Consider the following 12,829-nt stretch of genomic DNA (forward strand, 5'->3'; position numbering starts at 1 on the left):
CAACACTGAAGCCGCGCCCACCGCTGTCCGTGCCCTCTGAACCGGAAGAAGACAGAGAAGACAGAAGAACTGAAGAAGAGGAGCGAAGAGGAGGAAAAGGAGCTGTAAGGAGAAAAGAGGAAAGGTAGGAAAATATTCAGTGAGAGTGGATTAGTATATATGTGTGGATTGGTATATAGGTGTGGATTGGTATATGTGTGGATTGGTATATATGTGTGGATTGGTATATATGTGTGGATTGGTAAGTGTGTGAGAGTGATGGGTGTTATGCTGTACCATTTCCAATGTCTTTTTCATGATCTAATTATGCTCTAAAAGTACATCATAACTCCCATCACTCTATACTGTTCCATACAGTGGCAGAGCTGGGAGGCAGAGGCTTTGCACCCTCACCGCAGGACTCCTGAAAGGTAAGTGAACTTCAAAGAGGGAGAGGGTAGATAGTTAGGAGGGGGTAGATAGGGAGAAGGGCGTGAGACGGGGGAAAGGGGGTAGATAGGGGAGAAGGGAGTGAGAAGGGGTAGATGGGGCAGAAGGGAGTGAGAAGGGGTAGATAGGGCAATCATACTCCTATCATGCCAAGTCTGCGAGTACATCCTGGAATCTGGGTATGCCTGGGCATGATAGGAATGTGATTGCTGTTAACAATCATATATATATACATATAATATTGTTTTTTAATTGTTTTGTCCTATTTTGGTGTGTTACTTACTTTAAATAAAAGGGGTTTTTTTATGGTGTGGGGAGGTCATATTCGGTTTCGGACAGGTAAATGCTGCATTTTCGGTTTCAGTCCAGAATTCGTTTCGGTGCATCCCTACTACTAAGCCAGACTATGAAGTGGTAGGCCTACACCACAACAATGTTTGGCGTAGTATATAGTGATTGGGGTTATGCTGCACTATTGTCAATGTCTGGCTCAATGTATAGTGATAGGGATTACGCTGTACCACTGTCAATGTGTGCCTCAGTATATAGTGATAGGTGTTATGCTGTACCACCGTCATTGTCTGCCTCAGTATATAGTGGTAGGTGTTATGCTGTACCACCGTCAATTTCTGCCTCAGTATATAGTGATAAGTATTATGCTGTACCACCGTCAATGTCTGCCTCAGTATATAATGATAACAGTGAGAAGAGGCAGAGGTGGTAGATAGTGATACAGGGGGATAGATAGTGAGAAAGGGGAGTTTTGTTACAAGTTTTTATTCCTTTCTTTTTTTGGGATGGGGGGGCACCAGAGGAGTAGTCCGCACAGGGCGGCAGAACACCTAAGGCCGGCTCTGCCTTAGAGTGGCGGACCCGGTTGCAGTTGCGGCGGGCTTAAGGGGCTCTGCCTTAATGCGGCCATATAGGCCCAGTCAGTCCGGTCCTGACTGGGCCTATTTTAAGGTAGGAGCCTGGAGCTGCAGCTCCATCAGCCCCTAAGTCAATCCTGCCCTGCCACAGGCACGGTCGCAGTTGCTGCTTGCTCTGGCAACAAGGTAAATAGGGTGAAGGAAGGGGCTGCAGTGAGAAGGGGCAGAGGGGGGTTAGGTAGTGAGAAAGGGGGAGAGGGGATAGATAGAGGCGGTACATATTGAGAAGTGGGGAAGGGGGTTACATAGTGAAAAGGGGGAACATAGTGAGAAGGGGCAGATAAGATGATGAGAGGGGGTAGTGTGAATGCGTATGAGAATGAATGAATAAATGTGTGGATGAATTGTGTGAATGCGTATGACAATTAATGAATTCATGTGTGGATGAATTGCTTGAATGATTTGTGAGACTGCATTAATGAATGTGTTAATGATTTGTGTGAATGATTAAATGCAAAGATGGTACATGAAGGGTGGGCTTTAACAATAAATAAATAAATAAATATGGGCTGCTCAGGCTTAAATGCCCGGGCCTATTTTTTGTCCCAGTCCGGGCCTGCCCAGAGGAGAGCCTCGGACTGAGTGCTCTACAAAAGAACATTCTATGGCACTTATCCCTGTACCCAGGAGGGGCTACATCGGAGCAAGTGACGGCGGTGATTAAAATGTGTCACCAGGAACTGAGCCAGAGTGGGTCTGTATCTCCCAGACTAGGGGAATAGACCACCAAAATATCATACCAGGATATCCAACCCTTCCGAGAACCAGAGGATGAGATAGACCGGGTTACAGCCGAGGTGTGTGAGCTGGAACACCAGCAATGGCAGTTAGAGTCTGTGCCTGCAGACTGGAGGGATGATTTCTCCCATCCCTGCTTTGAAACGTACTGGGCACAATACTGGACAATATGGGATATACGAGTTCCACTCCTGGGGGGAGAACCCGTTGCCGGAGTGGGAAGACGAATTGAGGGGTCTCGTATATGCAGAGCTCGACCTCCAGAGCCGCTACCAGGGATTCTCCCAGCAGTTAGCAGGTGAAGACCACAGCGACCCTCTGATGCTGTATAGCCCCGTCGACCCAGGACTGATATATGATGCCTTCCAATTTGACTCGTCCTTCGGAAGCCCCTGCCAGTACCGCAGGGATACAATCTGGGACAACCGTGCAGAAGTCCTGGTTTATGCTATTCCCCCCGAGCTGGAGGCTGTTATGGATTGCCTGGTCCAAGAGGAATGGCAGCTCGAGAGGGACTATAAAGAATTGCTGCAGAGAGTGGAGCTCCAGGAGTTACAAGGAGACTGGGAGCATGATACTACAACTTGCGGGAGTGGGACCGAGGTCCTCTTCACCTACTCTGCGGCCCCTGCCCTGGCGAGAAGAACCGAGGTCCTCGCCAGCAAGAAGAAGTGGAGGAGGAAGCCAAAAGCTCCGACCCAAGTCCTCACCAACAACCCTGGCTGCTCTACCCCGGCAGAAGAGATGACTGTCCCCACCGCCCGAGTAAGTGGCACAATCCCCCTCACCAAACCCCTAGCTATGCCCGTAGAAGCCAGTGCCCCAGACTGTCCCCCTGATTTCCCGAGTGTCCTGGAAGAAGCCCAGGTCACTGCCCCAGAGGTTCCCTATGAAGTCCCCAGTGACCCGGTAGAGGCACCGTCCCCCGACCTAGCGAGGGCGCCAGAGGGGCTGCCGAGTTCCCTGGGTCCTTTCAGTAGCCTGGCGCAGGCCCTGGTTCCTATCCCTGTGTTCTCCGATTCCCTGAGTATCCTGGGAGAAGCCCAGGTCCCTATCCCTATGTATCCCCCTTGTCTCCCTGAGATTACCGCAGAGCTGTTTGGTTCTGCGTGGCGCCCCTGAGAGTACCTGTGACCTGAGAGAGGTACCGGCTCCTGAACTAGTAAGGACGCCGAAGGGGCTGTGTACTTTCCTAGGTCCTTCCGGTGACCTAATACAGGCACCAGGTCTAGTCTCCGAAGTGATCCCTGGTTCCCCAAGTGTCCTGGTAGAAGCCCAGGTCACTGTCCCAGAGTGTTCCTCTGACTCTCCCCGTGCCCAGGCAGAGGCACCTGTCCCAGAGAGGAAGATCGGGGGTCTGCTTAACCCTCCCGGTGGTCCAGTATTGGCACCTGTACCTGCCCCGGAGTATTCCCCTGGGTCCCCTGAGTACCCCGCAGAGCTGCTTAGCTCGCCCAATAACCCCGTAAGGACACCCGTTCCTGTCCCAGAGTGTCCCCTAGGTCACTCCAGTGTCCCGGTAGAGGCCCCTCTTACTACCTCTATGTGTTTCCCGAGTGCCCCTGGCCAGATCAGCAAGGCTGTCCTTCCATGCAACCGCCCTGGCCTGGCAGCTGCCCCAGATTCAGTTCCCAAGACTAGGGAGCAAGAGTCTCCAGGTGCCCCTGTTACCCTGGTGAGGGGGATAGCCATGTGCCCCCGGCTGAGCTGGGACCGCCCTCCAATTCACAGAGGACTACTGACTATCTTTTTGGGCAACCAGGGCCCTGGCCCACCTTCTATGGATGCTTCTGACAAAGGGGGCCATGAACTAAGGCCTGCACCTGTGAACTTTGTCCACTCGGACAGCCTGCAGCAGACCCGTGTGGATCTGCCTGGTCTGCCGGACCGTTGGTCAAGGGTGAGATCTGTGACAGGGCCAGGCTAGCTGGCTCATGTGTCATATGAAGTTTAGCCGGGTCATGGAGCACTTGTGTGTCCGGTTCCGTATACCGTGACCCGGTAATATTTTATAAGACGTTTTATTGTGTATTCGGCCCGGAGACTGATGTGGCTGCAGCTCCAGCCTTCAAAGAGACGATCCTATAATCTGGCTGGGGATCTTAATCAGCCAACACAGCCCTGTCTGCCCAGACGGCACCCGCACTACAGGGGGGATAACACAGGTGGGGGAACCCATTGTATTCTGTAATCCCCTCACCTGATACATCCCCTGTATACTGATGGGATTTGTGATGGGATATGGCTGATGGGATTGGGGGTTGGGTTCGGTACACATTGCATTGAGATTGTATATAAATTCTGTGTGTTTGTAATAAAGAGAGTTCATCTTGGTTTACTACGAATGGTGGTCTGGATGATCCGTGGATAGCTGAGTGCTATCCGTATGAGGGACTGACAGTTAGGTAGAAGGGTTGAACTTGATGGACTTAGTTTGTAAGGTTGAAAAAAGACCTATGTTACTATGTTTGAGCATTTGCTCACTGAATTCCATTCATGCCTCACTCAGTTTACATACACACATATACACTTACATATGTACATACACACACAGCCACTCCAACACTATACACTTTCAAATACATACACAGACACCCCAACACCATACACTTACACATACATACATACATGCACACATACACACACTCTCTAAAACTTATATAAACTTACACATACAATTATTATTTACTAAAATTGTAGCTCTTAAGATATAAATTTTAAAATATTATAGGCATTTCTGTTAATCTGTATGATTCCTATTTGATCTTTACCTGCAATGCAGGGTTTGCATGCATTACTCAAATGATCTCTATATTTCTATGTGGTTCTTATTTGATCTATATCCACAATGCAGTGTTTGCATGTGTTACTCAGTCGATATTTATGTTTTCATTTGGCAGCTGCCCTGCTACTATGGGGTGCAGTTGTCACACTGATGGATTAGGATCCCATGTACAAAGAGCATGGACGATGGCAGGAGTTGACTGAATACCAGCAGCAAAGCGGTCCAGCAACAGGATTGCCTTCAGGAGACAAAATGTAATTCAGGATCGAAAACAATCTAGAATGTCAAAGCAGATTCAGGAAGCAGGAAAACTCTCTGGAAGAGCTGGGTCAAAAAACAAAAATCAGCAAACTGGAGCTGTATAAAAATGCTAGAAGCAACACAAACTCAGTCAAGCCGGGTTCAGGAATACAGAGATCAGCAATCATCAGAGAAAGCCACACCTAATCAGGAACACAGCTGAATGCACTTGCATCCAGAAACAACATAGGGGCAAGGAGGAAGTGAACCTTTGCTATCTGTTACTGACCTTATCCCAGATGCCTGGGGTCGAGAAGGCTGTCAGCCTCACAACAGGAATAAACTTTTTATTAAAAAAAAAAACCTTTTCCCATTCACATTTGGAGATTTATATGCTAATGTCAGTAGAGAAAGAAACCATGATGAAACTAAACAATGTCACCATTATTAATGTCATGGATTCAAAAAGCAGCTTGCTGCAAGGGATGTTATTTGCTTAAAACATCTATATGGCAGTACACCACAATACTGGCAAACCTCCAAAACTATTATGCTGTTTGTTTACGAGGCATTCTTACTTTGACACACCAAAGATATTTGCATATTTTGATAATAATTGTTCTTGGACTGTTGCAATACAACTCAACTATTTCAAACATTAAAGGGTTATTGGGACTGGTAATAAACTATTGTTTAACAGATACTTTGCAAATTTACCTCTTGAGAATAATTTTTTTGAAGACTGCTTAGCAAATAAGTTTGCAAATTTGCTGTCATTTTTTAAGAAAGGTTTCTTTACATGTTAATTATCTACTGTAAAAGTAATTTCTGTGTTTAAAATAACTTTATCAGTAATTTATTTAAATAAACTTGAAAATGGTATTTCATACTTAAAAAATGTACCAATGCTCTCCAGGTTGGCACCAACCAATTGCATGATGTCATGGGGCACAGTGATACTAACAACTACATGTTTTTATTTCAATATACTTTAAAAATGTGTGGTTTGTCTCTCTTCTGAAAAAAAATATATCTGGGCCAGGACCTCACAGGTGTCATGCACACAATAATGGCACCACGAAATATGGGGCTGGTATTCAGTTATTTTCAGGGCTGTTTTTTATCCCCAGTATGTTGAATAAGGGTGGGTTATCAGGTGACACAATGGGAAGCAGCAGCTGCCGAGACTTTCAATCTTTTACATTTAAGAAAATAATGTGAAAAACAGCATTACTGTTCTTTCAAGTATATGGGGGTTTTTTCACTGTAATTTCTTCTTCATGTCTGGCTCCTAACAGCAGCACCAGTTTTAATTAATTCAACGATAATATAGACAAATTATTATTATGCTCTATTTCTTATCAAATCATTAATTCAGAAAGTGTTAATCTCCTTATTACTGTTCTGGGAGCATTGCAGATGACTGGAGGCGTTGCAGTGGCGCATCACATTAGCAGATATGGATGCATCCGTGATGCCGGGCAGCCTGTTTCATGCGATGCGTGAAAAGCCATCCTCAGAAGTGACTTGGAAAGCAGAGCACCTGCAAACAGCCAGGATCTGTTTTTTTACTCTTCTCTAGATAATGCTCAAAAGGGAAATGGGTTCAATTAAAAGGTAATTGGTATCATCATCTTAAAATCAATTCAATATGTGTGAAGTAATCACTAAACATGTCTGAGTGCAGTTCCTTTTAATATTCAGCTTTCAATAAAAACTATATTTATGTTGCCCGTAGACGTACACTCATTCCCCTATACTGCATTTCCACGTGGTTTTTCATTTCAAAAGATCATATTTTATCTCAAATTAACATAAAATTATTGGGTTTCTCATATTTATCATTTATTACAAGAGACATGTTTTCAGGTTTAAAATGTGGAAGGAATTTGTAATAAGCCTTCAGTGGTACCTACAGATTTACATATGATGAAGGGTATATCAAGGTCATTGAGGGAAAATGATTTCTAAGTGGCATTGCTTGATGAAAATAAGACACTGAATATTTTTAAAATTAAAGTGGATCCCTAAGTAGCTCTAAGGTGTTTTATCTGGCAAACAATCCACTAATGCCACTTACGTATAATGATATTCACCCTGAAAATATATCCCTTTTATGAGAGCAGGGGAGAGATATATTCCATGAACACAGAGATGCCCTACCACCCATACTACATCTTGCTCACATCCTCTTGAATCGTTACGTCAAGGTACAGAGAAAGGTCTGTGCGCAAAAGACTAATATATATAAAGGGCTCGTTGTAATTAAAATGACTAATATTATAATATCCCTCTATTTCACTGCATATTGGACCAGGAGCAGTATCAGCACCAGGCAGTGTAAATCAGGGGTACAATGGGCAGTGGTATATTTTTCACAGGGAGGATGCTCTGTAGTGGTAGCAGTCCTTTCAAAATCAAATTCCTCAATTTTTTATCCTGATATCTTGCGTTAAAAAAGCCTATGTGCTGCATATGAGTGTATAACAATGGTTTCCAGTCATGAAAGTCAAAAATTTTTTACATACAACAGCAGGGCAAAAAAGTGTGTTTATAAATGACAAACACAATAATTATACATACATACAATTAAAGACATTGGGTATTTTTTTAATTTAAAAAGTGATCGTTTTAGTGCTCTTTTTTATTTTACAATTACAAGCTGTTGTTGTGTTTCGGTAGTACACTTGCATAACCAGGAAAGCCTCATATTTTGTTGAGAACAAAATTAATAAATATTGCGCAGAAATTAGGAAGGCAGGCACGCGAGTATTACATTTCTTGAAATTCTGTCCCTGGGCTTTGTTTCAGATATACACTTACACTACCAACAAAGCCTCATATTTTTGTAGCGCACAAAATAAATTTGTGCCATTAATAATGATTAATAGTTACACAGGCCAAAGCAAGGGGTTCTACATGTACTGCTTGTTCAAGTGGTCCTTCAGTTGAACTTTTGTGTCCAACAAAGCCAGCTCCCCCATGCTCTCTGTGGCCACCAAAGAAGCCAATTTTCATTAGGCAGAGCTGACAGGCGTGTATGACAAAGCAGTAAGATAACCCTGGTAAAGTAGGCAGAAGCCTTTTTGCCCAGAGTCAGCAATACAACAAGCCGCATGCAGCTTCAGCAGAAATAACAATACTAGCAAACATCCTGACCCTAGTAGTGGTAAAATATTCTCCAAGGTGCAATTTTTGTTACTACCAAGGTATCACAGAGGGGTCATGTGCTGGTACCTTGGCGGGATCAAAGGCAAAGACTGCTTGCAAACTACTCTATGATGAATCATAGGATAAATGTACTACTAGATGCCACCACAATCACCACAGGTGCCACCACTACCACAAGCTTTGCCAGCCATGTAATGTTTTTATCTCCTCATAGCAAAGATGAACAGGCCACTGATAGTAGCAGGTCTATTTTAGGTCCAGAAGAAAGTGAGGAACAAGAGGGAAGGCATCAATTCATCATAATTGTCCAGTTTTGTAGGAAAATAAGTCCCATAGCATGTGCCTCATTGTGTGCCTGTCTACCAGTGCCTGCCCATTGCCCAATTGCTGCGGCTGCTCTATCACCCTTCCTTACTCTAAGGGATCATTTTATCAAAACGCTAAACTTTTGGGGAAATTCAGTTCCAAAGCATGCTGCTGAATATGTATATGCATTTGTATAGTGCTGCTGTTGTGCAATGGAAATGTAGTCTGCATCTTTTCTTTAAGTACTTAAATGCTGCTGATGTACGTGGAATGTGGGTCCAGAAGGTCGCAGGACCTCCTCCATTGAAAATATTGCTCTGAATGTCGTTTCCCAGTAAAACAACAACAACAAAAACTCCAAATATACTCCAAACTGAAAGGTCAGGCAAACAAAATGTGTGGTTCAAAAATGAACATGGAAAAAAGAAATAAGATTTGAATCTATTTTGCTTGCCATACACAAACCTATTTAGAACTATTATGGAATATCAAGGAAATTACAGATTAACAATTTTAATAATTTTATGGTACCAAGACAGATTAGATCTGACAAGCACTTTTTCATTTGCAGATATAAAAGGTGGATATATTTTGGAGATTAAATGTGTCGGGTGTTATACATATCTACATTTTACACATTTTGAGCTCAATTCTACTCCCAGACATTTGTAGAATACGAAGAGCCCACATTAAATTCACAAGTAAGGTAGTAATTCAACTGCAAAGGCACAAGTCCAAACAACACAATTTAAATGCACTTCGAATTTAGTATGCATATTTAATCATCACAACCTGTTTCCACATCCAAGCCTCTGCATGACCAATTAGATCAAAGGAAATGCTTCTAATTGAAGTTAGCAAATCTCGTTACCACAGCAAAAAGCCCTACAGCCAGTTGAAGGACAGTACACTTGCAACAATCATAATATGTTATAATAAACACCTGCACAATCATATGCAGCGTGGTTATTATACACGTATGAATGTGCGTTAAGATACAGCAAATGACAAAAGGATAAGGACACTATAGCAATAAGAGAGACACAACGGTGTATTCACTAAAGGAGGAGTTCATAAGAGAGTTTGCAGGAACATTGTAGTTTCACCTCTCCTACTTCTCTATTTGCCATCAGAGGCCAAATCTGGCAAGTTTCTCTATCAAAAAGAGCTGAATTGGTCCTGCATAACACTGTCATTGCTTTCAATGCATTATACAACCCAGCTCTTTTTAATACAAAGGACTATGATGGAGTTGAGGTGTTCATCTCTCCTGCTTTTGTAAATAAACCCCAGAGGGGACATTATATTAAAACTAGTGATCATGGGGTAGGGGATTATCAACCAATAGTACATATTGTACACTTATCAACTACCCCCCGATTAAAGTACGTCTTTTGTACATTAAGTCAAACTTTATTATGTTAAATAAAAGTATAAATCTCAGGAGGAGCATAATTAATATGCGAATGACAATTAACCATTTCAGTGTCTGTAAGGAACGCTGTGCATTGATTTATCTCTACAGAGAACCAAGGATTATATCATAATATAGAGCAGCTTCTATTACATTTTTTTCTATGCAGCAGGACGCTGTCTCACACACTGGATTAGGAAATCTAAGTATTTGAGGCAGAAGGGTCGTTCAGTAATCAGTCCATTTTACTGCTTTATCTACACATAGTCAACCTTCATTACTTTTTTTCATGTGAGAAGGGCCATATATCAGAAGTTCAACAGATGTCTAAATCATCCTTCAATAATACAGTGTTTTTCTATTGTATAGCATAGGTTGTCAACATGGATCAGAATCTATTGAATTCAACACTTTTTGTGTAAATATCCAAATAGAAACATAATCTAATGCTGCTAAATATCCCAAACCTTCCCAAAAATATATCTTTAATTATGCAAAACTTGGTGTAATTCATAATTTCTGGGAATACTTGTCATGTGGCCCAAAAGCAGACACTGAAAGATCGTTGCCAAAACACTCCTTTTGTTTTTATGTGGTTAAACTTTCTTTGGAAAAAAATACAATGACAGACCTGGAGTGCAATTAAGTATTATGGAACAGCACCTTTAAAGACTTGCTCACTTGAATATTCTGAAGATTTCCCTAAAAGTGAAGGGTAACGCTGGTATCGACCTCTCACTTTCAGTACCTAGAGAAATGCTGTCTGCACCTCATTGATGGGCCCAAGAGGACTAAAAATGTATAACTGGAGTTGGACTATGGAGCCTCAGATACTTTATCAAGGGGATTGGTCTGGTTCTGTGCCACAGGATTCAACCTGTGTCGCTGTATGTGGCCCAGGCATGTCATTGTTGAGCCATAACCAGGATGGTGTCCTACTTGTTATGGGTCTCCAACATGGAAAGAGTAAAGTGCACAATCATGTAGAATTACCCTTCCAAGGGCAATAAGGTAGTTCCCAATATACCATATTTGCTGAGAGCCTCTTTTGTGTCTTAACTCCGTGGATAGGACTCTGAGAAACATTGCAAATGGCTCTATAGGATCCATGTCTTGCTTTTTCATGCTTCCCTCTGGAGGGACCTGAAATAGGACAAGTGGGACAGCTCCATCCTTTACAACCAGAATACACACTAGTTTTATCTGGGTGTTATATATTTTGTGAGCAAATGCTCTGAAAAATACCCCTCGTCTTATAATCGGGGTCATCTTATAATCAGACCTCAACTAGGTCTGACTATGAGACTAAGATCCAGATCCCCCGCAGCGATGCAGGGGACCTTGATCCTCCTGCCCCCCCCAACTTACCAGTACTTCAAGTCCCCGGTGCGTAGTCCGGGCAGCGTGTAGAGCTCTACGCAATTCGCGTAGACAACTTCCGCTGCACCCGGGAGGAGGTGCAGCTAGCACCGGGGGTTGTCTGCGTCCATCGCGCAGACCTTCCCCGGCCGTCAGAGATCACGGGGAACTCTGATCTCTGACAGCCGGGGAAGGTCTGTGCAATGGACACAGACAACCCCCGCTGCTAACCGCACCTCCTCCCGGCTGCAGCGGAAGTTCTGTACGCAAATCGCGTAGCGCTCTACACGCTGCCCGGACTAAGCACCGGGGACTTAGAAGTACTGGTAAGTTGGGGGGGGGGCAGGAGGATCAAGGTCCCCAGCATCGCTGCGGGGGATCTGGATCTTAGTCTCATAGTCAGACCTAGTTGAGGTCTGATTATAAGACGACCCCGATTATAAGACGAGGGGTAATTTTCAGAGCATTTGCTCTGGAAAAAACCTCATCTTATAATCGAGCAAATACGGTACAACTCTCTTGAAACTCTCCTGACAACTCTAACCTTAGTGAATAAACCCCGAAGACAGACATTTATGCATGCTAAAGGGTTGTGCAGATACCTTGTACATGATATGTATTTTATGGATTGAAATAAATTCAACATGTATGTGTGCCGTTCCTGGAGCTCTTATGCAAAAACATGGAACTAAATTGGACCAGAATACATTTAAGTGATCTGTCTCCTTTAAAGCAACCTTGATATGGCTGAATAAATCACAGATAAACTTATCATGATTATTAAGGAAAGCATGTACGTCAAAGTAATAATGTAAGTCTTACTACGGTAAGAACAAATATACCCAAAGCAAAATGCAGATTGTAATGAATTCCACAATGACTCATCTAAAACAACATAAGCAAGCTTGAGTTGTGTTGGGTTTTCAATTAATATTCATGTAATGGGTTTGAAAAGGACAGTTTCCTCCAGGGAAGAAATAGCCGATCATGATAATGTTCATGATGCATTTATTCACTATGCACATATTAAACATTCTGGAAAAAAAAGTCTGGTTATTTTGCTTAAACAATTAAACATATATGTGTATGCAACATTATGGGCTTGTTTCCAAATATCAAGCAGCGAAAAGCCAGGTAATGAATCCTGATTGGATGACTTAATTCTGTTGATGTTACATATTATCCAGCAGACAGTTGATGAAGATCAGTTAAGGCTTTTCTTCAAATGGGGATTCCAACCAGCTTGCAACTTTTTAACCACAATTTTCTCTGCAATTCTTCGTCGTAGGTTATATCTGCAGATTTCGTTTTATTCCCATTATACAGATAACAGCCCCCCATTCCTTCAAGGTGAGGGGAAACAGATGCATATATTGATGTAGCAGCTCCTTCTTCTGCTGTCTGTAAGATTAAAAAGTAAAAGTTTCAAAGTTTAGCCATTATTTAAAAATAACCCAA

General features: G+C 43.0%; 1 protein-coding gene across 1 annotated transcript in view; it reads right to left on the reverse strand.

The window, feature by feature from the left end:
• Nucleotides 1-12,592: 12,592 nt before the first annotated feature.
• LOC149289838 (polyprenol dehydrogenase-like) overlaps nt 12,593-12,829 on the reverse strand; it is a 95,003-nt gene continuing 94,766 nt past the window's right edge. Inside the window, exon 7 of the mRNA XM_089490284.1 lies at nt 12,593-12,768. Within this exon, the coding sequence (XP_089346410.1) occupies nt 12,593-12,768 (176 nt within the window). The remainder of the gene's footprint in view (nt 12,769-12,829) is intronic.

The sequence above is a fragment of the Sceloporus occidentalis genome, unplaced genomic scaffold (assembly GCF_023333645.1).
Source record: "Sceloporus occidentalis isolate IW3139 unplaced genomic scaffold, rSceOcc1.0.p SCAF_43, whole genome shotgun sequence".
Lineage (NCBI taxonomy): Eukaryota > Metazoa > Chordata > Lepidosauria > Squamata > Phrynosomatidae > Sceloporus > Sceloporus occidentalis.